Genomic DNA, 25,671 nt, shown 5'->3' on the forward strand with positions numbered 1-25,671 from the left:
CAACTTCCACCATTTGATCCTTGGCTCTGCCTTCACTCTCTTCCTCCATTTGGCCTCCAAAGTCATCCTACAGACCACCATCCAATGCTGCCCTAGCTACGTTCTCCCCGTCAACACCTTGCAGTCTCCAATCCCTTTCAGATCATGCCCCCTATGTAAGATAGTCTACCTGTGTGCACTTTTTTCCACTTTTATACGTCACCTTGTGTTCCTCCCTCTTCTTGAAATGTGTATTCACCACAGCCATTTCCACCCTTTTCACAAAATCCACCAGAATTTGTCCTTCCACATTCCTATCTTTGACACCATGCCTGCCCATCACTTCCTCATCACCTCTGTTCCCTTCACCAACATGCCCATAGAAGTCCACTCCACCACCAATCACCACTCTCTCCTCCTTGGGTACACTCTCCACCACTTCATCCGACTTACTTCAGAATTGTTCTTTCTCTTCCATCTCACACCCAACTTGCGGGGCATATGTGCTGATAACATTCATCATCACACCTTCGATATCCAGTTTTATACTCATCACTCTATCTGACACTCTCTTCACCTCCAACACACTCTTGACATACTCCTTCAGAATTACCCTACCCCATTTCTCCTCCTATCTGCATCATGGTAGAAGAGTTTGAACCCACCTCCGATGCTCCTGGCCTTACTCCCCTTCAACCTGGTCTCTTGTGCACACAGTATATCTACCTTCCTTCTCTCCATCACATCAGCCAGCGCTCTCCTTTTACCAGTGTTCTGACTCTCACCTCCACACTCTTACCCTTCCTCTCCTGCTACCTCTGGACATGTCTCCCCCCTCTCCTTCTCCTTCGCCCAACAGTAGCATAGTTTCCACCAGCACCCTGCTGGCCAACAGTACTGGTGGCGGTTGTTGGTAACCGATGCATTGGACAGAGGGCCGGGGGTCGTTTTGTCCCAGAAGGCATCGGGAGTCAATCTGCATGGACTAGCAGTTATCTTAGCCTGCCCCGCCATCCTGTCAGTCCTCCCTCGGTATTTCCTCTTCGGGCACAGCTTCAGGCCGGCCCCATGGTCCTTGGGCCCACCGGACACATTAGACCAGGCTCCCTCAGCCGATCCAATGCTCGCTCTCCCAGCCAGACACCATCGACACACCTCCTCGCACACCACATGACTACACCAAAAACAGCACAGTCAACGCTAGGCGAGGCCGCCGCCAGACTGCCCTCTGTGTTATTGGAACTGCCAGTCTGCATGGGTTAGCAGTTAGCTTAGCCTGCCCCGCTTCCGCGTCCTGTCAGACAGCCCTTGGTGTTACCTTGTCGGGCGCAGCTCCAGGCAGGGCCATGGTCACTGGGCCCACAGGACGCAGCAGACCAAACTCTCCCTGCCGATCCAGCGCCAGCTCTCCCAGCCATCAAACGAAGACAAACCTTAGACGCAGATGTGGACAAAGACACTGCATGGACGGTACTGGGTGAGGCCACCACAAACGTGAATCCGCGCTGCCATCTTCCCTCATCGGAAGCGGAAGAGTTGAAGGATGCCAACGGGCGGATCACCCGTTGGTATCTGGCATTACAGCCTTTAAGTTCAAGGTGGTGGCTCAGATGGTTGTGGCCGACTTCCTTTCTTGCACGGGGGGTTGGCTGTCGGCCGGATGCTGCCCCGGCCTAAGTCGGGCGGTGGGGGTATGTGATAGTGGGGTGTTGTGTAGCGTCGGCTGGAAACGGAGAGAGGGAGCAGTGGTTTGCGGGAGAGCAGACACATCTGCTAGTAGCCTCAGGTGTGCCTAATTAACAGACTATGCTTATACGCCGCAGTGAAGCTGGGTCCTGCACTGACACTGATGAGGACACGGACGGAGCACAGGACGAGAGAAATGGAGGAAAGGGGGCGACACCTAACTCTGAAAGACGAGAGTGAAACAGCGGCTCCGGCGCCACGTATCGACCTGTACAGAGTGCGAACTAAGAGAGAGACAATAGATAAATCCTGTGTTGCCACCTAAACTTTGCTCTCGTTTCCATCCAAACCCCTACCATGACAACAGCCTTGTCACAGAGAGAAAGTGTGTAGCCTGTACATACACGTGTCCCATGGCTTGTTTATTACAGGGGAGAGGAATAACAAAAAAAGACATCAGTACTGATCAGATCCAGACCTCTCTGCTATGCAGACTTAAACAGTACAAGCCTCTGAAGGTGAAGCTGATTTGCAAAACAAAACGGAATAGGTGTAGTCGGGGCGACAGTGGCTCGGGGGGTAGAGCAGGTCGTCTGGTAACTGGAGGATTGCCGGTTTGATCCTTGGCTCCTCCTTGCAAAGATGCCGAGGTGTCCCTGAGCAAGACACCTAACCCCTAACTGCTCTCGATGAGCCGGTCGGCACCTTGCATGGCTGACACCGCCGTCGGTGTGTGTGTGTGTGTGTGTGTGTGAGTGTATGTGTGTGTGCATGGGTGAATGTGAGGCATTCATTGATTGTAAAGTGCTTTGAGTGGCTGTTGCAGCTGGAAAAGCGCAATATAAATGCAATCCATTTAGACCATAGAGAGATGTTTGCTTATGCATTGTGGTATATTTTGTCTGCATGTGTGTGTATGTGTGTGTGTGTGGGGGGGGCAGCCTGTTTATGTGAGACTCTGTGCATGTGTGTGTTTCTCTGATTTGTGTATCAATCTGTGTGTTCCTGTTATCAATAGGACCACACAATGTGGTTGAATGGGAAACATGAGATGAGCATTGGCCTGCTGCTCCCCAACTGTGAACAAAAGCAACATTAACAAAGAAAGAAGAATGTGTAAAAAACAAAACAAAACTCTTTTTTTCTGCCCCAGTGAATTCGGTGTATAAAGACTGGTGGTTGTGTGTATATCGATACAGTATTTCTCTAAATCTGGCACTGGCAGAAAGCTTTGACAATAATCTCAGGTGTAATCTAAGATAAGACACCTGCCCTATTGTACAAGAAGCGCAGAGGAACGGGGAAGAAGCTACCAGAAACCCCGGCCTTCCTTCAAAATGAAACAAAAAAAAAAACTTGCTCTGCTATAATATGACTTATACAATATAAGTTTCACAGTAATGTTCACTGCTGCTCAGAAATTGGTTTTATTTATTTATTTATTTTCAGGTTGGCCGAAGAAAATACTTCTCATTGGTGGCAAACACTTTCACACTGTTCTCTCTCTCTTGATCAGAAACACACAACGTACTACTTCAGGTGTTGACGTAAGGTCACAAATCAAATTGCTTTACAATCTATGCAACATCTGATGTGGTCACCCCCCCCCCCCCGTCTCGCTATGTGTGTGTGTGTGCATGTAGGAGAGTGTGTGTCGTCTGCCTGACACAGCCGTAGCACGGCTAGACACTCTTGAAGCTTGCCTTCAGCCCTGAGGCCATTGAGCTCAATCTAAGATGAGCAACCAGACTAAAGGTGGGGTGAGAGAAGAGGAGGAAGAGAGAAAAGGAGGGAAGGAGAAAAGAGAGAATGGTAAGTTGGGCAAAAGAGAGAGGGAGAGAGGTACTCTGGATGGACTGCACGAGATCAAATTGTATATATATATATATATATATGTGTGTGTGTGTGTGTGTGTGTGTGTGTGTGTGTATATATATACACATATATGTATATATATACACACACATGTGTGTGGGTGTGTGTGTGTATGTGAAAATTCTCTTAAATTCCCAAATTCCCTTTCCATCACTCCTAGCAAGTTGAATCAGTTCATCTGGACACAACGCTTATAGAGAGAAACGTTTCATCTCAGTGACCTCTTCAGTCTCAACTGGCTGCAGGTATCCCACCCTTATAAACAATACAGTGGCACAACGACCGAAACCAACGATCAGTTTCATAAATTGCTTTGGCAATTACTTCGTTACAATGGCCATTTGCATTATTCACAGAGGATTGGGGAATAGTTGCAATCACAGCACTGTAAAATGGTGACATGTGTACTCTTAACCCCCCCCCCCTCCCAAGTTCAGGGATGGTCGTTCCCTCTTCACATAGATGGCCTCTTTGACTCCCCGTTCAAACCAGTGTTCCTCCCTATCAAGGATGTGCACATCCTCACCCTTGAAAGAGTGGCCACTGGCCTGTAGATGGGCGCGGACTGCAGAGTCCTGGCCTGACTTGTTAGCTCTCCTGTGTTGTGCCATCCTCTTGGCCAGCATCTGTTTGGTTTCCCCGATGTACAAGTCACGGCAATCCTCTCGGCACTTAACAGCGTACACTATATTGCTCTGTTTGTGCCGGCAACTCAATCCTTGGGGTGCACCAATTTCTGGCACAGCGCGTTTTTAGGTTTGAAAGCAACTGAGACAGGGGTTTTGGAAAATATGCATCTCAACTTTTCCAACACTCTCGCCACATACGGAATCACCACTGGTTTACACTTAGGCAGCTGTGGTCCTTCTCCTCTCTTCGATCGGCTGGTGCACTGTTTGGGCATCTTCCTGGCTTTGACAAACGCCCAGTTAGGATAACCACACTTAACCAGGGCCTGTTTAATGTGGGATTTCTCCCCTTACCCGACCACTGTGTTGGTGGAGACGTTGTCAGCTCGGGGTCCTGGTGACTCCTAGTTTGTGCTCCAGTGGATGATGAGAGTCAAACCTTAAATACTGATCAATATGTGTTGGTTTACGGTAAACATCAACAATCAAATGTCTCACATCACCAATTGTAATATCACAGTCTAACAAGGCTAACCTGCCATTTTTCACATCCTCCCTGGTGAACTTGATGTGGTTGTCCACAGAGTTAATGTGGCACGTCCTGAGATTGAATTTTAACCCAGGTGTCGTCCAAAATCTGAACCAATGGCTAGGTGGTGTCCCTGGATAGGACATCAGAACCCTCTTTTCCACTTCCTCCATATACAAATTGGCCATTACAGGTGAGACTGGGGAACCCATAGCACACCCATGCTTTGCCTATAGTACTGCCCCCTGTATGTGAAGTACATGGACTGAAGACACAGCTTCGGAGCAGACACTCTTGGTCAGTTTTAAGGGTGGTCCTATTGCTAAGGGTGGGGTCGTCCTGTAATTTAATAGAGACTACCTCCATTGCTTCAGCATCTTTCTTTCACCATCTTACAATGCTGTGATTGCAGCTATTCCCCAGTCCTCTATGAATAGTACACAAGACCATTGTAACTCTAATTAATGGTCAAGACAATTTGCATATTTTTATTTTTATTTTGATATACTTTAATGGTCCCCGTAGGGAGATTACGCTCTGCATTTAACCCATCCTAGCTGTGTAGCTAGGAGCTGTGGGCAGCCACCGTGCAGCACCCGGGGTCAACTCCAGTTCATCTTACCATGCCTCGGTCAAGGGCACAGACAGGAGTATTAACCCTATCATGCATGTCTTTTTGATGGTGGGGGGAAACCGGAGCACCCGGAGAAAACCCAGCCCGAGACACAGGGAGAACATGCAAACTCCACACAGAGGACGACCCGGGATGACCTCCCAAGGTTGGACAACCCCGGGGTTCGAACCCAGGACCTTCTTGCTGTGAGGCGACAGCGCTAACCGCTGTGCCACCCTGCCACCAAACTATGCAACTATGCTGTTTAGAAAGTTGAGGATATCTGCAGTCAGCTGAGACTGATGAAATGTTTTACCACTAAACCTTTTGTCTGGGTGAACTAATTCAACTTTCAGGGATTTCCTTACCTGGATTATTGAGCATGCATCAAGACAAACTCCCTCACTATCTGTTACGAGGTATAAGATCTCCATATGTATGTAGAATGACTCACCTTCTGTTTTACCATCCAGCAGGCACACTGTACAGCAGTTTCAAGGGAGGCCCTTGTGAAAATTTCATAATGTCTAAGTACTGCAAGGTCTACAGTTTGATTCAGAGAGGCAGAGAGGGAGACAGGGAGAGCAGGGGGGTAGGATGAGATAGTACAGTAAGTGAAAGAGTGGGACCATCTGGGAGAATAAGAGCAAGGGAGAGGTTTTCATAAGAGCAACTGAATGAGCTTTACATGTAGTTTCGTCTAGACACTCGAGGCACCTTTGTGCACAAATGGCACACTTTATGAGGAGGACCCATTCAGGATAACACACACAGACGTGCACACACAGACACACACACACACACACGCACACACAGACACTTAAATCACACAGAAGACATGCTCTGCAGAAACACATCATACAAGATACATCACTACCTTCAACACACACACACACACGCTTTCTCTTGCAGACACACACATTGCCAGCTTGGGGCTTCCACACAACGTGCCGGCTGGATTTTCTCTGTGGGCGATGGGGGAAGGGAGGATGAGGGGAGGATGAGGGGAGCACTAACCTTCCATCGAGCATGCCATTGCTAAGACCATACTTTATCACTTAATAGTGAAACAGATAAACAGGCAACCTGCGAGTTACAGTATGTTATGTATATAAATACATGCCTGTTCATCTGTTCAATGGGTATGAAGACCAGTCTGCTTTTATGTATTTTGCAGTTGAAAAATTTAATCTCGTTTTTCTGAATAGTGGATTTTTGCCGTTGGACCCATGTTGTTTGGCTATTTAGCCTCAATGTTGTTTGGTTAGCCTCTATATTGTTTGGCTATTTAGCCTCTATGTTGTTTGGTTAGCCTCTATATTGTTTGGCTATTTAGCCCCTATGTTGTTTGGTTAGCCTCTATGCTGTTTTATTTAGCCTCTATATTGTTTTTCAGCTGCACTTTATGTGCACAACCCATTGGTCAGTAAAGAGCCTTTTCGGCTCCATGTGTAAACGTTGTCAATAATTGTCAGTGAAGGGGAAGCGTTAACCTCCCGGCCTTCAGACCTACATCCCTGCGTCAGCTTTACCGTCATGGTGCACAGCGCCAGCAGTGACACCTCCAGGCCAAAGGTTCCTGTAATCCATGTGGCTCATTTCCATCAAAACAATCAGACCGGTTGCCAGATCTGCAGTAGGGGCAAGTCAAAGCACAGCTGGTGTATTAACGCCACCGCTGTAGACCGTGTCCCTCATGACCTTTGAGTAGACTGGAAACGTTCAGTCAGATAGAAACTGGAGTGAATCGCGGTGCGAGGGTATCGCTGTAGCGGTACGCTGTGAGCAAGTCGGATTTAGCTGCGAGTTGAAGTAACTGTTTTAGTCGTAGCTGTGTGTCTGTGCGTTGTGCATTGTGTGGTTCAGTGCATGTGTGTTTGCGTGTGCATGTGCGCCCCCTGTGCAGTGATTGGAGTTATCCATTATTGATGATGTCCTGATGAGATCAATCAAGCCACATTTTCCTCGTCTTTTGGCTGTTGGGGGCTCATAATGCCGTTATGACATACTAATCGCCACGTCATGAATATTTAAATCACACAGACTACTCGTTCCATATTCATGACTTCTCTGTTTTTGTTTTGGGTTTTTTTTTCTCCTCTTTCTCCTCACTCCGTGGTGTTTTCCGCCATTTCTCACATCACTCGTTCATTTTAGACGATAACTCTGCCACCATACAGACTGTCACTATCCTAATTTGCAGTCCAGTCAATCTTTACCTGGGGCAGCATGGCTCGGGAGGTAGAGCGGGTCATCCAGTAATCGGAAGGTTGCTGGTTCGATCCCCGGCTCCTGATCCCCGGCTCCTGATGTGTGTGACTGGGTGAATGTGAGGCATACACAGTAAAGTGCTTTGAGTGGTCAGTAGACTAGAAAAGCAGCATATGTGTGTGGGTAGCGTAGTGGTCTATTCCGTTGCCTACCAATACGGGGATCGCCAGTTCGAATCCCTGTGTTACCTCCGGCTTGGTCGGGGAAGACACAATTGGCCGTGTCTGTAGGTGGGACGCTGGATGTGGGTATGTGTCCTAGTCGCTGCACGAGCGCCTCCTCTGGTCAGTCGGGGCGCCTGTTCGGGACGGAGGGGGAACTGGGGGGAATAGCGTGATCCTCCCATGCACTACATCCCCCTGGCGAAACTCCTCACTGTCAGGTGAAAAGAAGCGGCTGGCGACTCCACATATATGGGAGGAGGCATGTGGTAGTCTGCAGCCCTCCCTGGATCGGCAGAGGGAGTGGAGCAGCGACCGGGACGGCTCGGAGAGTGGGGGGATTGGCCAGATACATCCATCCATTATCCAAACCACTTATCCTGCCCTCAGGGTCGCGGGGATGCTGGAGCCTATCCCAGTAGTCATTGGGCAGCAGGCGGGGAGACACCCTGGACAAGGCCGCCAGGCCATCACAGGGCCGGCCCACACACACACACACACACACACACACACACACACACACACACACACACACACACACACACACACACACATTCACACCTAGGGACAATTTAGTAAGTCTGATTCCCCTGACCTACATGTCTTTGGACTGTGGGAGGAAACCGGAGCCCCCGGAGGAAACCCACACAGACACGGGGAGAACATGCAAACTCCACACAGAGGATGACCCGGGACGACCTCCAAGGTTGGACTACCCCGATGCTCGAACCCAGGACCTTCTTGTTGTGAGGCAACCGTGCTAACCACTGCATCACCATATCACCTGACCAGGTACAATTGGAGAGAAAGAAAAAAGGGAGGGGGGGTCAACAAAAAAAAGAAAAGCGCTATATAGATGCAGTCCGTTTATCTCAGCACTCTCTAACGTTCAGTCGGTAGCGAGCTGACGTGCACGTCCTCTGTGAATCACGGCGACTCAGAGCTTCGTCTTTTCTTACCCACGTATCGCTCTCCTCGGTAGTGACCAGAAGTCCACAGAGATGTGCGACAGCGCTGTCGCACATCTCTGTTATCTCTCCGTCTCCTCTGTTCTACAACTGTTGTTTTATTTACCTCGGAGGAAAAAAAACACAAAGTGCCGCTAAAAGGGGGAGAGAAAAAAAAGCGTATTTGTTCCCATCTTATGAAAAGGATGTTTCCAAAATATGTTGTTTGGTGGTCGCCCCTAAAAAAAAAAAAAACATAAAAACAAATACAGATGAAAATAAAGGGCAGTATTGCGACGGGGTACAATGTAAACGCATTTGTCCCAGCGATTCTGTGGAGGCAAGCGGCTGAGAAATAATTCATAAACAAAAGAGCTAACTGAGTTCATAATTCATCGGTGGAGAAACATATACACTTCTGTCCCGGCCACGGCGTGCTGAGCCCACGTTCTGCACGACACACGGGCCAAACAACTCGCCGCGCAAACGCAGATCTTCACAGGGGCCAAAAGAGCCTACCTCAGAGCTGAGTCCCCAAATGTAAAAAGAAAAAAGGTTACAACTGATTGTTTGCTGGTTTTTAAATGAAAGGAGAGTTGAATTGGACGCCGTTGGCTCTCGGGGTCTGTAGCTTGCAGCGTTCTTTCTTCGAGGTTGCAGGAAGGGCGCGTTGTAACGCTATTCTGACGTTGGTGAACAAGTAGATAACCATGATAAATTGTGCGTGTGTGTGTGTCCTCCTCAGTTGCTCCTGGTTCACAGGTGTGTGTGTGTGTGTTTGTTGCACTCTGTGTCTACCACTCTTGCTCAGTCTGTGTTTGCTAGCATGAATGTTTCAGGGCCTTAATGGAGGCGGACATCTTGAATTTTCCTTGCTCCCTGAGAGAGGCCTCAAGCTCTCTCTCTCTCTCTCTCTGTCTCTCTGTCTCTGTCTCGCTTGTTCTCTGTCTCTCTGTCTCGCTTGTTCTGTCTCTCTCTCTCTGTCTCGCTTGTTCTATCTCTCTCTCTCTCTCTCTCTCTCTCTGTCTCGCTTGTTCTCTCTCTCTCTCTCTGTCTCGCTTGTTCTCTCTCTCTCTCTCTCTCTCTCTCTCTCTCTCTGTCTCGCTTGTTCTCTGTCTCTCTGTCTCGCTTGTTCTCTCTCTCTCTGTCTCTCTGTCTCTCTCTCTCTCTCTCTCTGTCTCTCTGTCTCGCTTGTTCTCTGTCTCTCTGTCTCGCTTGTTCTCTGTCTCTCTGTCTCGCTTGTTCTCTGTCTCTCTGTCTCTCTGTCTCGCTTGTTCTCTGTCTCGCTTGTTCTCTGTCTCTCTGTCTCGCTTGTTCTCTGTCTCTCTGTCTCTCTGTCTCGCTTGTTCTCTGTCTCTCTGTCTCGCTTGTTCTCTGTCTCTCTGTCTCGCTTGTTCTCTGTCTCTCTGTCTCTCTGTCTCGCTTGTTCTCTGTCTCTCTGTCTCGCTTGTTCTCTGTCTCTCTGTCTCGCTTGTTCTCTCTCTCTCTGTCTCGCTTGTTCTCTGTCTCTCTGTCTCTCTGTCTCGCTTGTTCTCTGTCTCTCTGTCTCGCTTGTTCTCTGTCTCTCTGTCTCGCTTGTTCTCTGTCTCTCTGTCTCTCTGTCTCGCTTGTTCTCTGTCTCTCTCTCTCTCTGTCTCGCTTGTTCTCTCTCTCTCTCTCTGTCTCGCTTGTTCTCTCTCTCTCTCTCTCTCTCTCTCTCTCTCTCTCTCTCTCTCTGTCTCGCTTGTTCTCTCTCTCTCTGTCTCGCTTGTTCTCTGTCTCTCTGTCTCTCTGTCTCTCTGTCTCGCTTGTTCTCTGTCTCTCTGTCTCGCTTGTTCTCTGTCTCTCTGTCTCTCTGTCTCACTTGTTCTGTCTCTCTGTCTCTCTGTCTCGCTTGTTCTCTGTCTCTCTGTCTCGCTTGTTCTCTGTCTCACTTGTTCTCTGTCTCTCTGTCTCGCTTGTTCTCTGTCTCGCTTGTTCTCTGTCTCTCTTGTTCTCTGTCTCTCTGTCTCTCTGTCTCGCTTGTTCTCTGTCTCTCTCTCTGTCTCGCTTGTTCTCTCTCTCTGTCTTGCTTGTTCTCTCTCTCTCTCTCTCTCTCCTTCTCTCTGTCTCTCTCTCTCCGTCTGTGTGTCTCTCTCGCTCTCTGTCTCTCTCTCTCTCGCTTGTTCTCTCTCTCTCTCTCTCTCTCTCTCTCTCTCTCTCTGTCTCTCTCTCTGTCTCACTTGTTCTCTCTCTCTCTCTGTCTCTCTCTCTGTCTCACTTGTTCTCTCTCTCTCTCTCTCTGTCTCGCTTGTTCTCTCTCTCTCTCTCTGTCTCTCTCTCTCTGTCTGTGTGTCTCTCTCGCTCTCTCTCTCAATTCAATTCAATTCAATTCAATATGTGCTTTATTGGCATGACATACGTTTGTGTACATACTGCCACAGCATGTAAAACAACAGCATAACACAACAATGATTATAATAACAGCAACAACAACAATTATGATATCCAACAACAACAGTAGAAATAGATGCCGTCACCCACCGTCTCTCAGGTTGTGGCAGGAAAATATAAATCTTGCTGCAATGCTCGCCGCTTGCCCCCCTCCCAAGACCACCAGCAGCTGGTTCTGCGTCGTCCATTTCCTGCTACTCTGGAATCACATGTTCCAGCTCCTGGACAAAAGCCCGTCGCTGTTTATCAAAATTTTCACATTTGAGGAGGAAGTGCCCCTCTGTCTCCACTTCATCTGTCATGCACTGACCACATGTTCGATGCTCTTTCGGCAACCACGTCTGTTGATGTCTCCCCTTTTCAATGGCTAGACTGTGGTCACTGAGCCCGCCTCTCTCTCACTCTCTCTCTCTCTCTCTGTCTGTCTCTCAGTCTCTCCCTCTCTCTCTGTCTGTCTGTCTCGCTCTCTGTCTCTCTCTCTCTCACACACACACACACACACACACACACTCACACACACACACACACACACACACACACACACACACACACACACACACACTCATAAGATGAGCTACAGTACATGCAGTGTTCATGCACATCCAGGACCAGGAAGTGCTGTGCGGGAGTGTTCACACAGTATTAAAAAGTAATGGATGGAGACTTACCACACACACTGTATGTGCATCTGTGCACGTGTGTGTCTACATGTGCAGGAATGTGCATGTGTGTGTGTGTGAGTGTGTGTGTGTGTGTGTGTGTAGACGTATGCATCACATCTATTTCACAAATAATTCCCTGATCATATGAACTACAGCTGCCATAAAAGATCTCCAGTCTTAAACGCTGGTCTTGCCATGGTGTGGAGATGGGTAATGAATTAGTGATTAACAGTTACCCCGGAGTCGAGCAGCCGTCGGAAGCCGTTTCCGGGTTCGTGCTGCAAAACCATCAAAGAGCGGCCTCACTGCTTTGTGTGAATGTGATTTGGTTGAGTAGCAACTGTGAATGTGTCTTAAAGTATACGTTCCTGGACGTGGGGGGGGGGGGGGCGCAAAAGAGCCGGCGTTCTCCTAGCAGAGCCGTCTAGACCTCTGGGGATCTGAGCAAACATTACAAGTGGGTTTTCTTCATACGCACACACACTCTCTCGCTCGCTGTCTCTCCATCTCCCACACACACACACACACACACACACACACACACATACACGCACTGCCACTTTAGTACCCATGCTACTATATTTGTGTAAGCTGTATAGGTTGCCTCAGGCTCTGAGGCTTTATGCCAAATCCCACAGACAGAGAGCTCTGATGTATGGATGGATGGATGGATGTATGGATGAATGAATGTATGGATGGATGGACGAATGAATGGATGGATGGATGATTGGATGGATGGATATATGGATGGATGGATGGATGGATGGACAAATGAATGGATGGATGGATGATTGGATGGATGGATGGATATATGGATGGATGGATGAATGATTGGATGGATGGATGGATGGATGGATGGATGGACAAATGAATGGATGGATGGATGGACGAATGAATGGATGGATGGATGGATGGATGGATGGGGCAGATGAAGAGAGGGAATAAGAGGCCTTACACCGCACGCTGACCAACCGTGGCGGCTGAGATTGACGCCTCGAGGCGCAGCAGCGCTCTTTCAGTCCGTCTCCGTCTCTTTGTAAGTCTCCCCCCCCTCCCGCATCTGTTTTTTCTACCCCTTCCCTCATTTCTTATCTTTTTTTGTTTTCTCCTCACAATCCCTCTCCTCCAAAACCCTCCTTTTCATGCCAGTGAATAACTTCTCCGGTTCTTGCGCTCGCTTATTTGTGTAACGACAAGATTTGTTTTGTAACAACACAACAAACTGTGTTTGTGTGTGTGTTTTTTTTTCTTCTGTCTGGGACACTTATAGCTTCCCTCTCAGTTCACCTCTGTGTTTCTGTGCTAGCTCTGCCTGCAAAGACACATCGCTGCCTTCAGCGCACACACACACACACACACACACGCACACACATGCACACACGCACGCACACACGCACACACACAAATCACCTCCTACTCTTGTTAGGCCAGAGGGGGTTCCATTAGCACCGACCACCTGCTGTGATGCACCCACTCATCTTCTCTCACACATATACACACACTCTTACACTCACACGCACACACACACATGCATGCACACACACTCACACACACACACACACACACACAGTATCAGACCCACACTCAAGCATTGTTACTTTCTTAAGTACTTACAACAAACATCACAGCGCTATGCTTTTTCTGGACTGTATTTATTTAGTTCTGTGTTTATGTGCATATGTAAATGTTTTTTGCAAACAAGTACACAATAATTACACAAAGTTACAAAAAAAAAAAGCAGAAATCTTAACGAACGCACAGAATGGCATCAACCGGAAACACGGCGAGCTTGAGATTCCGGCCGTCTTCTCCCTCGCCTCCGTCCTCATCTCTCCCTCCCCGCAGCCATTTCCCCCTCCCTTTGCAATCCTGATCTTTACCTTTTTCCTTGACCATTTTTAAACCCCCCCTTCCCCCCCCCTCTCTCTCTTCCCTCTCTCCTGTCTGTCCCCTTTTCCCCGCCCTAACTCAGACTCTCTTCTCCACCGCTACCAACTCCCTCCTCTATCTCCCGTTCTGTCGCCTTGTCTCACCCTCCCTCCCTCTCCTTCCTCCTCTTCATTCCTCCGTTATTCCACTCCACCCGCTCCCCGTCCTCCTCCCTCTCACCTCTCTCTCTCTCTCTCTCTCTCTCTCTCTCTCTCTCTCTCTCCCTCCCTCTCCCCCGCCCCTCCTCGGCTCACCAGCAGTGGTGAAGACGGAGCGATGCGCTGCAATTACTCTAATTGGTTGTGACTTCTTCATTTACATGACAAGTGCGCAGCGGTCCTGGGAACCAACGGCCTGCTTCCTTGCACCCTGCCGCCTCTGCCTTGTCTGTGGTCAGCCAGGGCCCGTGTTCCTGTGGCTTCGGTGGGGAGGCGGGGTCTGAAATTATTGGGCAAAAAAAAAAAGAAAAAAGAAAAAAAAGAGCTGTATGGTTTGGGGTTCCCTCTGGGTTTGAGGTCGGGGGGTCCCAGACCCATGGGGCTTTGGGAGCATTTGGAGAGGGGGTGGGTGGCTTGCAGGATGATGGGGACGGGGGGGTGGTGGCTGTGAGAGTACATGCCATTTGTGATCTTGCCTGAGTGTGGAGAGAAGGGCTGAGTCGGGCCTGGATTCATTGGGTGAAACTTCAGGGGTGTTTCTGAACAGGGTGTGTCGGGGTGGAGCTCAGCACCTTCCAAATGCAGGAGGAAGGGGTCCGAGTGTGCTGCAGAGGTCCACAAAGTGACAGCAGAGCAAAACACCCTCAGCCTCTGAACCGGAGACCGAGGCCCTGCTGGCCCTGCATGAGAAATACGAGGTGAACGGCGACGGTGGGAGTCTGGGAAGAGGTCTGCGGGGGTGACAAATTTAGGGGGTTGGTGACCGTGGGGGTGTCGGATGGACGCTGCAGAACAATATTGTCTGCTTCTCGACATTCCTCCTGTTCATCGTCACGGTGACGCTGCCGCCGTCGCCTTCTCTAATAGGACAACATTCTCTAACAGTGAAACTATACTCATTAGCGTGACTGGTGTGTGTCTGCATGCATGTTTGTTTTCTGTGTGCATGTGTGTGAGTCTGTGCATATGTGTGTTTGTATGTATGAGCGAGTGTGTGTGTGTGTGTGTGTGTGTGCATATATGTGTGCTCCACAATGTTAGTTTAGCATTACGGGCGCACTCAGCTGAGCCATTCTTATGGTAATTCAAGAGTTAGGTATTCATTCTGGTCTGTGGCTCTAATGTTTGCTTTGCAGATAAAAAAGCATTTTTATTACCAGCTGAAGTTCACTTGTCAGGACTAATCTCCTCTGAGCAGCCATTCTGCAGGCTGCAGCAGGCAAAAGGCAACAACATCGTAGTTGTTTTATACAGGGATTATTTAGCAAGCTGATGTATATGAGGGGCAACATTATTTATATATATTTGTATATGTATATGTATCTCTCTCTCTCTCTCTCTCTCTCTCTCTCTCTCTCTCTCTATATATATATATATATATATATATATATATATATATATATATAAAGATAGATGTGGGGGGGGGACTTCTAATACATAGCAGGGAGCAGAAATAGCGTTTTTGTTTTTTTTTGGAAACCGTCAATGGTGTTAGTAAAAGTGCTCAACAAATTAGGAGCGGAGTTTTTTTTCCTATATTTAGTATATTGATATTCTGCTCCTCATTTGTTAAGCACTTTTATCGACACCATTGACGGTTTCCGGGGGAAAAAAACGCTATATATATATATATATATATATATATATATATATATAAAATCCAGTGAGTCAAGTAAATTCTTTATGAGACAGTACAAGCCTGTTTCATGCCATAAGCAATCATCAGCTGTCAATAAAGCTACATGGGAGAGGGATTATTTTGCTCTTTATTTGTTGAGCACTTTCCCTACCGAGTGTTTCTTTTAACAAAGTTATATATATATATATATATATATATAAAACTGAAAAACATTTTATCATTTGCAGACCAGACATGTCCACATTGAATAACAGTAATGAATTGGCCAACAGTTGCAGACATAACATCTATTTTATAATTATAAATAAATCATGCCAATAGACAAATATCAAACCCCCCCCCACACACACACACACATTGGACCATTAGTGATCACGTGTTTTTGAATTTTTGAACGTCGCACCTCTCACTTCCCCATTGGACGTTGTGCACGTGATGTGCATGAGGAGGCAGTAAATGGTATGTTCTTTCCCTGCAGCTTGACTGAAAGCTGATGATCGCTTATAGCATGGAATAGGCTTGTACGGTCTCATAAAGAATTCACTTGACACACTGGATTTTATATTTATATATATATATGAACACGAATACAGGAAAAAAGATTTTAATACATTGCAGTACAGGCCTGTCTCATGTGTCTCGCACATCATCTAATGGGGGGGGGAGAATGATAAAGACGTTTTACTTATAGTTACAAAGGAGATTTTTTTTCGGTGTCTACAACTGGTGGCCAATTCGTTTCTATTATTCAAGGTGGACATAGCAGGTCTGCAAATAATAAAATACTTCTCTGCCAAGCACTCATGTTGAAACACATTAGCTGCTGATGAGTGTGAGACGCACGAAACAGGCCTGTACTGCAATGTATTCAAATCTTTTTTCCTGTATCCGTGTTGATATATATGTATATACACACACACACACACACACACACACACACACACACACACACACACACACACACACACACACACACATAATAAAGTAGCTTCATTGACAGCTGATGATTGCTTATGGCATGGAATAGGCTTGTACTGTCTCATAAAGAATTTACTTGACTCACTGGATTATTTTGCTCCTTGTTTGTTGAGCACTTTCCCTACCGTTGAGCGTTTCTTTTAACAAAGTTAAAAAAAATGTTTCCCTGCTACATAACAAAAACTTGTGTACAATTAATGTTAGTTAATGTTGAAAAAATATGAACTGCTACTATTTCCGGAAGATGTCAGAACAGGTGATGAGAGGAAATTGTTGGTTTAAACAACAAAAAGGCCAAATCTTGCCATTTTTACAGTTTTTTTTTTAAACAGGTTTTTTTTTTTTTTTTTTTTTTTTTTTAGATTGCCGGTGTAAAGACAAACTGGTTTTCTGGCCTTTGTTGCAGCCTTGACCTGAAAGGAGAACTATGATGCCAGCCTTGACCTCTGGTGATTTCTGTGGAGACCCTTGACCACTGAACTTCAGGAATTGAGGCTACCGCTCAAGGGTCAAGAGAGAGAAAGGACGAAGGGAGTCACAATGACAAGTAAAAGAGTTTCTCACTATAGATGCCTCGGAGGGTTTTCTTTTCAAACCACCGAAGTAAGGTAAACACGACAATGTCACTGCCCAGTCATGTCTCCAGTTGTTTCCTTTGTGTTTCTCTTAGCCTTTTTCCATCAATGTGGTGCCAGTGTTGGTGCCAGTACCTAACCTAGAACTGGTAGGCCTTTACCTCGGGCCCCAGCGCTGACACCTGTGGGGGCGCCGCCCCATCTCCAGCCAGCCCCTAACCAGCGCCAGGATCACATCTGCCTCCTGCTGCTGCCTAAGTTTCTGCATGGTCAACAAGAACAACCTCTCCTTGTTGCTGGCAGTCTGGACGGCTGCCACCGCCGGAGTCACCTGGACCCGTTCCTCCTGCCGCTGGCAGCAGTGGCACTCCAATGCCGCACTGGGGCTCTGAGCCTGCTGAACGGTGGCTGCTCAGTGATTGGCTCGCCGGTCCCTGATCCCGCTCCTCGCCCAGCCGGACCGGAGTGCCAAAGTCTTCATGCTGAGGGTGATGGTTGCCTCGTTAACACAGGCTCCCCAGCGGGTCAGCAGGTCCAGGTCAGTGATACACAGGTCTTGGATGTAGGATACAATTTATTATGTCAGTGTGAAAGTGCAAAACATTAAACAAATGAGTCCTTCAAAAAGAAAGAAAGAGTAGTCGACTAGGTAACAGCAACCTAACTAACAGCGCAGGTCACAGAATCTGATGGGTCATCAAATATGGTGTAACACTGGCCCCGCAGCACAAAGTGAGAGCCAATTCAGCTCCAACGCCAGTGTAGTGGTTAGCAATGTGAAAACTGTTGTATACAACGGTCCGTCGTCAATGGATTTTCAACCCTGAAGTATATGCTGCTAGGTTAAGAGATGGGTTTGGATTAACTCGAGCAGAAAGACCCTCCCTCATTCTAGTCAACTTAGTGGGTAGGCTAACTTCAGCTAGCTAGCATTGCCATCATGAGTAGCCTACTGACATCACATCTTTTCTCAGACTCAATGTGGAATTCTTGAAGGTTGAGACTCCCACCGTTTAGGGCTGACGAAGTAGGCAGCGCATAATATGACTATTGCTCCTTGTCAAGCGGTTACCCACCTGAACCTGGCTACCCATTGAATGTCTGTAAATAGGTTTATACTCGTGCTCCTTTTCTTTTTCTCTTTACTTACTTACTTTAGCTTTTAGTCTTCATCTGTATATATCTTATACTATTTTTGCATTGTTTGTCTATATCTGTCTTGCACTGATTGGCGAAACCACAGCCCTCATTTCGTTTTTAACATGTGCCAACACATCGTTTTAAATGACAATAAATTGAATTGAATTGAACTGAATTGAATTGTCATTTGAAAAGCAAAAAGGGTCTGGATGTGGGCCACGGATGTGCATTTTCTGAAAGAGAGAAGCTTTTCATCTTCTGCCATGATCTTGACTTGAACTGTAGTCAGTTGACGGGGGGTGGTGGAGGGGGTAGGGCCACACCCCCGTCCCCCTCTGCAGTGCTATGATTGGCTAGACTATTCTATCTCACGCACTCAGACAGTCGCTGTCGCGTTTGTGAGTTCAGTTGAATATAAACGTTATTTATAGCTAAATGTATCAATAAAAGTAGCAAAAAGTGTGAAGCCAAATGTAACCGAGTGGAAGTACATACTATATTTTATCGCAAATGTACTTGAGTAGGAGTAAAAAGTATTCCACGAAACAACTACTCTTAGAAGTAAAATTCATTTTTAAAAATTTCTCAAGTAAATGTAAGTAAATGTAGTAAATGTAACGTGTTACCTACCCACCTCTGCTTAACTACTATTTCTTGGCTATTGTATTGGTTACTGTAGTCCCTAAATGTATGTAGAAAGGCAGGAATTGGGATTCAAATGGCAAAATCTTTTATTTTGCCCCCCCCCCCCACTTATCAAACCAAATTTACACCCATGCATCCATTCATCACCAGATCGTTGTTTCAACCACTGTGGTAGTCTCTCGTTCTCGGCCACTCTGCAATTGTATATTCAGAGTTATTCCTCGTGTTGTTTGCGTTACCTGTATTTATCGTGTCTCCTTGTGCTTCCAGGATCACTACTCTTGGTTTCTCTTGCCTGCCTGCTCTCTTATCCTCTGGAATCAGGAATACTTCATTTGTCATTTCATCTCATGTACGCAAGTACATGAAGTGAAACGAAATATTGTTTCCCTCAGCCCACAGCAGTGCAACACAACGACAAAAACACATGTCCAAAAACTACAAGAACTAAAAGAACACACATATCCAAACTAACATAATATCCAAACTAACACATATATCCAAACTAAACAAAAAAATAAAGATAAAATCACTGTCCAAGGGAATGAACGCCAGCCAGGATGACTGTCGGAACCGCCGGTCTGCATGGACTAGCAGTTATCTTCGCCTGCCCCGCCATCCTGTCAGTGCTCCCTCGGTATTTCCTCTTCGGGCACAGCTTCAGGCCGGCCCCATGGTCCTTGGGCCCACCGGACGCATTAGACCAGGCTCCCTCAGCCGATCCAACGCCAGCTCTCCCAGCCAGACACCATCGACACACCTCCCCGCACACCACATGACTACACCAAAAACAACACAGTCAACGCTAGGCGAGGCCGCCGCCAGACCGCCCTCGGTGTTATCAGAACTGCCGATCCGCACGGGCTAGCAGTTAGCTTAGCCTGCTCCGCTTCTACGTCCTGTCAGACGACCCTTAGTGTTACTTCTTCGGGCGCAGCTCTGGACAGTGCCGTGGTCACTGGGCCCACAGGATGCAGCAGACCAAGCTCTCCCAACCATCATACGAAGACAAATCTTAGACGCAGATGTGGACAAATACACTGCATGGACGCTGCTGGGTGAGGCCGCCACAAACGTGAATCCGCGCTGCCATCTCCCCACACCGGAAGCAGAAAGTCTCTGCCAGCCACACTCACTTCCTCGTCCGTCTGTCCAGCTCAGCTCAGCTTTGCCATACACCATTCAGCTCAGTCCAGCTCTGCCCTCCGTCATGGTCTCTCCACTTTCGCCCCCCTCCCCGTTTATTCCTACAATAAACTTTTAAATTATTCAGTTCTATTGTCTGTGTTTGTTTGGGCCCACCTCTACTGATCGTAACAGACAAACTATTGCTGTAAACCTTAAATGATAATTATGTCTTCTTTTTTTTTTTTTACAACCTGGGTCTCATTTTTGTAGTTTTTGTCATCGTGTATCTCAGTTATGAAATCGTTTTACTCACTGGCTTCACTGCGGAGCTCTGTGGACTCTGTGGGCCATCGCTGGACCATCGTACACGGCCACAGAATACAATCGACAGGCAGGTCTCGGCAAGTCCGATTTAACCCATCTAAACCACGTATTTGGAAGTGTAAACGAAAATAAAAAGTTACAAGTTATTACCTAAAACGTCCAATATTATTAACAATGGTCTATTGCATTGCTGAGCTACTTCCTTGTTCAACTTGTAGGAAAGACCAACCTACACTTAAGGTAGGTGGTAGTGATACACGGCCAGCACAACTGACATGTCATAGATAATGGGAAATTACGGTATCAGTCATTATCTAAGGGTTAAAAAAAACCCTCGTGTCTCAGTTAGACCGAGACACGAGGGTTTTTTTTATAGACAGGTTTAAGAATTGTGTTCCACGGTCCCACGAGACGCCATTGAGACATCTATAATGACGCCAGTGAGTAAACTGATATCATCAATGTTTTGCACAAAAATAAGACCCAGGATGAAAAAAAAACAAAAAACAGAATTACCCTTTAACGTTGTAAAACGTTGTTTTTAAACCTGCCATCTCAGTTGTCTTTTCAAATCACTGAAATTACAGAGGGAGGAGGAGAGCCAAGCCACTTTCATTTGTATAGCCCAATACCACAAATTACAAATTAGCCTCAGGGGGCTTCACAGCAACACAACATCCTGTCCCTAGACCCTCACATCGGATAAGGAGCAACTCCCTAAAAAAAAGGAGGAGGGATCTCTCAAGACGGACAGACGTGCAATGGATGTACACTGTAAAAAAAATGTCTGTAGATTTTACGGTGAAAAACTGTCAAACTATGACGGTAAAAGACCGTGAACTCTAAATAGGTCGAATACAGTTTCTGTCTCAGTGTGACACCCTAAATACATATATATCAACCAAAACAATCATTTTTGCATTTCTTTTCTGGAAAAAAAATGCATTACTCCACCATTAAGCACCCTTGCATTGTTTTTATAACAGAAAGATACCACAATATATATAACAGCCAACAATGTAGTTTTTGCATTTATTTTTTGTTAAAAATACATTTTGTCACTGTTAAAAGTACCAACTATAGTGCTGATAACAGTGCTAACCAGTCAACTAGCGCAGTCGCCCATGGTGCGGACTATCCGGGTTTGATTCCCGGCTGCAGCGGCGGTTCCCAACTGTCCCCTGAATTGGTGTCAGAAGTGGGATGGTGAGACCGCGAGGCCTTCGGAAGCGCGTGTACCCAGAGGCGTGAGGGAGCTGATATGCTGAAGCCCCGAAGGAGGGAGGGTATTGTAACAACCATGGATGACTAGACTCACCAGCCCTTGGATAACGGGTCGGACCATTTAGTTGACTGGTTAGCGCAATCGCCCACTGTGTGCTATCCGGGTTCGATTTCCGGATGCGGCGGAGTCCCGGCTGCCCCCTGAATTCGCTACATTAATAATATGGTATAGTATCATAACTATATATTACAAAGTATAATATGGTATAGTAGTAGAAAACGTTATACCGTATTTTTTACGGTAAAGTTCTGGCAACCACAGCTGTCAGTTTTTTACTCTAAAATCAACTACGATCCTTTTACCGTAATAGTAGAAAAAGTTCCACCGTAGTTATTACGGTAAAAGCTCTGGCAACCACAGCTGCCCGTCTTTTACCGTAATAACAAGTTTTTATTTACAGTGTAGTGTGTACAGAATTAAAACACAATTTACAGAATACAACACCGAAAGAGGATAACAGGATAATAACGGAACTAAGATATATAAGAGAGAAGGAATATGCTTCTTTTTCCTGAGAAAGAGGGAGAGTGAAGAAAGAGGTGGAGATAGAAGAGAGGTTGTGGGGGGGGGGGGCGGTCAGGGAGTACCCACACATGCTCATAAGTAAGAGTACTCCTCATCATACCATGCCTTCACGTATGATGAAGATCTAATTAGATTTTTTTTGGTTCGATATATATATATCTATATATATTTTGATTTAAATATATATTTCAAAATCCAATTAGTCCTCTCAAAATGGAACGCTCCCTCCCAAGGTGACAGCTGATTAAAAGTAGTACTTTAAACTGATATCGCTCATGTAAGTCATTAATATAGGCTACCATGATCAAATTAGTGGCGAGGAAAAGCATTCTAATGCCTTCCAAATACAACCACGGCCGCCGCCATCACCGGTAGCGCCGATGACGTACTTCCTGCGATGTGGGACGACGATCCGCGCGGCTGTCGGCATCTTACGGGCCAGCTTATCGGCTTACCCATCACTTTCAGTCGAACTCCCAACATGCGGTACATCAAGAAGGGTGCTGTGTGACAAACCAGCCTGATTAGACGTTATCTGGGTGTGACTGTGACCTCCTTAGAAAGCGTTTGGTGCGGAGTTGCTCTGAGGTTGCATCAGTTGGACCTGCAACTGTGTTTGCCTAGCTTCCTCACTTTTCTACCACTCCAACTATCAAACACATCGCTGCAGAAACAGCCGTACTGTAATATGGCACTTTCATGCATGTGTGTGTGTGGCCACCCAGATAATGTACATTTACATATATGTATCTGTTGTTAACTGTACCTGCAGCGGCGGATGATGAGGTGTTGCGTTAAAATAAAGTTTCTCCCCTTCTCCCAGACTATATTAAGCTATATAAAACTATATTAAGCAGAGGTATTTTTGTTTCTCTGGGAGCTTTGTGTATTGTGGAGATACTGTAGTAGGTGTGTTCTCACAGAAAGCGGTTTATGGTGCCAGGAGGTGTGCGCGTGGGTGTGTGTGTGTGTGTGTGTGTGTGTGTGTGTGTGTGTGTGTGTGTGTGTGTGTGTGTGTGTGTGTGTGTGCCATGTCCATGTGTTTTCTCAGCAGTGCCTTTGTTAACTGTGTGAAACAGACACTTTTTAAAGTAGCCTTTTGAAGTTGTGGATCTTGAGAGAAGAGCAGTGAGAGAGAGAGAGCTCAGAGGGACACACAGCGACAAAGAAAAGGTATGAGCTGTAATAGGACAGGACACCCACACACCCACAACCACGCACAACCACGCATGTGTGCGTGCACACACACACACACACACACACAAACACACACAATCAGCAGGCTGCCAGATTCCCTGCTGAACAAGCCAAGGATGAAACCCAAAGCTAACGTGTGTGTTCTCTCTCTGACCACAGCTGCTCCGCTCTCACGCTCCCTGAGGTGTGTCTTTTGCACCGTCAGACACACACACACGTGTGTGCGCACACACACACACACACACACACACACACACACACACACACACACACACACAGAGTGACATTTTGAGGGACATAGTGAGTAAATATATGTTAAGAAAACACATTTGGGGGGGTGGGGGGGTGGAGAGAGGGCTTTGAAGGGCTGCACGGGTGCCAGCGCTCTGCCCTGCCAGCCTCTCGTCACGGCGTCACTCGGGTCAGGTCACGACCGGAGAGGAATGAACGGCGAGCTCCCAGAGAGGTTGACGGAGAGGGGAAAAAAGGGTGAGAGAGGAAAAAAAGTACAAAATAGAAAGAAAGACAAGAGAAAAGTGAGGAAGAGCGAGGTCATGACCAGGCTGGCACAGAAATGAACTCCTGTATACCGCGGGGAGAGGGCGAGAGAGAGAGAGAGAGAGAGAGAGAGAGAGAGAGAGAGAGAGAGAGAGAGAGAGAGAGAGAGAGAGAGAGAGAGAGAGAGAGAGAGAGAGAGAGAGAGAGAGAGAGAGAGAGGATGGGGGTATCGCTAACAAATTAGTTTCGGCTCGTCTTTAGAGATTGGCCATTTTGATTGGTTCCCCAGGCCTCTGTGGCACACAGCAATTAGAAACTGTACAACCCCTGGTCTCCACTGAGACCCTGCTGAGACGCCACTCGTGCCCTGCCATGCTGACGGAAAACCAGCTCGCCTCTACTGGGGGGGAATACCAAGGAATGAGAAATGGTGACGAGAGAGAGAGACAGAGACAGAGCGAGAGATACTGTGTCAAAGAAGGGCAGAGGGAAGGAGGGTAAAAGCATGTGTTTTGGAGGCATACCGGGAGAGGTAGGGAAAGTAACAGACGGAGAACACGGACAGAAAGAAGTGGGGAGGAGCGGAGGTCAGGGAAGAGGGAAGAGAGAGAGGGGGGTAACAATGGTGAAGAGCTGGAGAGTGAGAGAAACGAAAGACTGTGCAGTGGTGGATGGAGAGAAATGTATGAGAGCGAGAGAGAGAGAAAGAGAGAGAGAGAGGAGAGAGAGAGAGAGAGAGAGAGAGAGAGAGAGAGAGAGAGAGAGAGAGAGAGAGAGAGAGAGAGAGAGTCGGGTGAATAGGTTGATGGTCACACTGTTCACCGGGTAACAGGGAATTTCTTAATCAAGGTGAAAATGAAAGGTTGCAATCTTGCGATCAGTACACGATGCACACCACGCACTAGGCATCGAGACAAAGGGATGGAGAGGCGATGATAATGCACAAGAGAGGAGGCTGGGGGGGGGGGGAGTGAGAGATGGTGCTGAACAAGGACAGACATTCCATACATACATTGTCATTGTGTAAGAGATGCTAGGAGGAAAGATCACACTTTCAGGGAGAAGGTGAGAGTGAGAGAGGGGGGCGCGCGACGCACACGTGACGGGACGCTGTCGCAGCAGCGCCAGCTTGCAGACGTCTCTAAGCGAGTGTGCCGGGCTGGTGTGAGCTTTTCTGACCGATATTTTTAGTATGTGTTAAATGCTGAACATGTTAACATATGCTGTGCAGCCTGGACCGGGCATGCACCAAACAGTCCATTGTGTGTGTGTGTGTGTGTGTGTGTGTGTGTGTGTGTGTGTGTGTGTGTGTGTGTGTGTATGTGTGTGTGTGGTGTCTCTTGCTCTTTCCCAGGCAGAGCAGCCATGGGGCATCACTGTGAGGTCACTGTAGGGTGTCCTCCTGCTCCTTTCAATCTGCCCACACCACGCTAACGTCATCTGACACATTAACAACCCTGTTTAGTGTGTGTGTGTGTGTGTGTGTGTGTGTGTGTGTGTGTGTGTGTGTGTGTGTGTGTGTGTGTGTGTGTGTGTGTGTGTGTGTGTGTGTTTTTACGGCAGTCTGACTTCTCGTGGTGTTTGGTTGTATAAAGAGAGAGAGAGAGACAGACAGACAGACAGACAGACAGACAGACAGAGTTTGACTTTCAAAATAACTTTTATTTACATCACAGTATAAAACTCTTCCATTCCCATCATGTCAACATTAAACTGGTAAGCTAAAAACAAAACAAAAGCTCAGGCATCATTACTGTGGCTCAATCAACACACACACACACACACACACACACACACACACACACACACACACAAACACACACGACCATAATAAATTAGAAATTGAGAACGAGTGACCCATCTTCACTTAGTGAACACAAAACTTG

At 47.1% G+C, this 25,671-nt stretch overlaps 1 protein-coding gene across 1 annotated transcript in view; it reads left to right on the forward strand.

Moving 5' to 3' along the window:
• rorb (RAR-related orphan receptor B) overlaps positions 1–25,671 on the forward strand; it is an 83,790-nt gene that overhangs the window by 7,908 nt on the left and 50,211 nt on the right. Inside the window, exons 2-3 of the mRNA XM_056279972.1 lie at positions 1,803–1,942; positions 17,252–17,581. Of these exons, the coding sequence (XP_056135947.1) occupies positions 1,803–1,942; positions 17,252–17,581 (470 nt within the window). The remainder of the gene's footprint in view (positions 1–1,802; positions 1,943–17,251; positions 17,582–25,671) is intronic.

Source organism: Lampris incognitus, chromosome 1 (genome assembly GCF_029633865.1).
Source record: "Lampris incognitus isolate fLamInc1 chromosome 1, fLamInc1.hap2, whole genome shotgun sequence".
Classification (NCBI taxonomy): domain Eukaryota; kingdom Metazoa; phylum Chordata; class Actinopteri; order Lampriformes; family Lampridae; genus Lampris; species Lampris incognitus.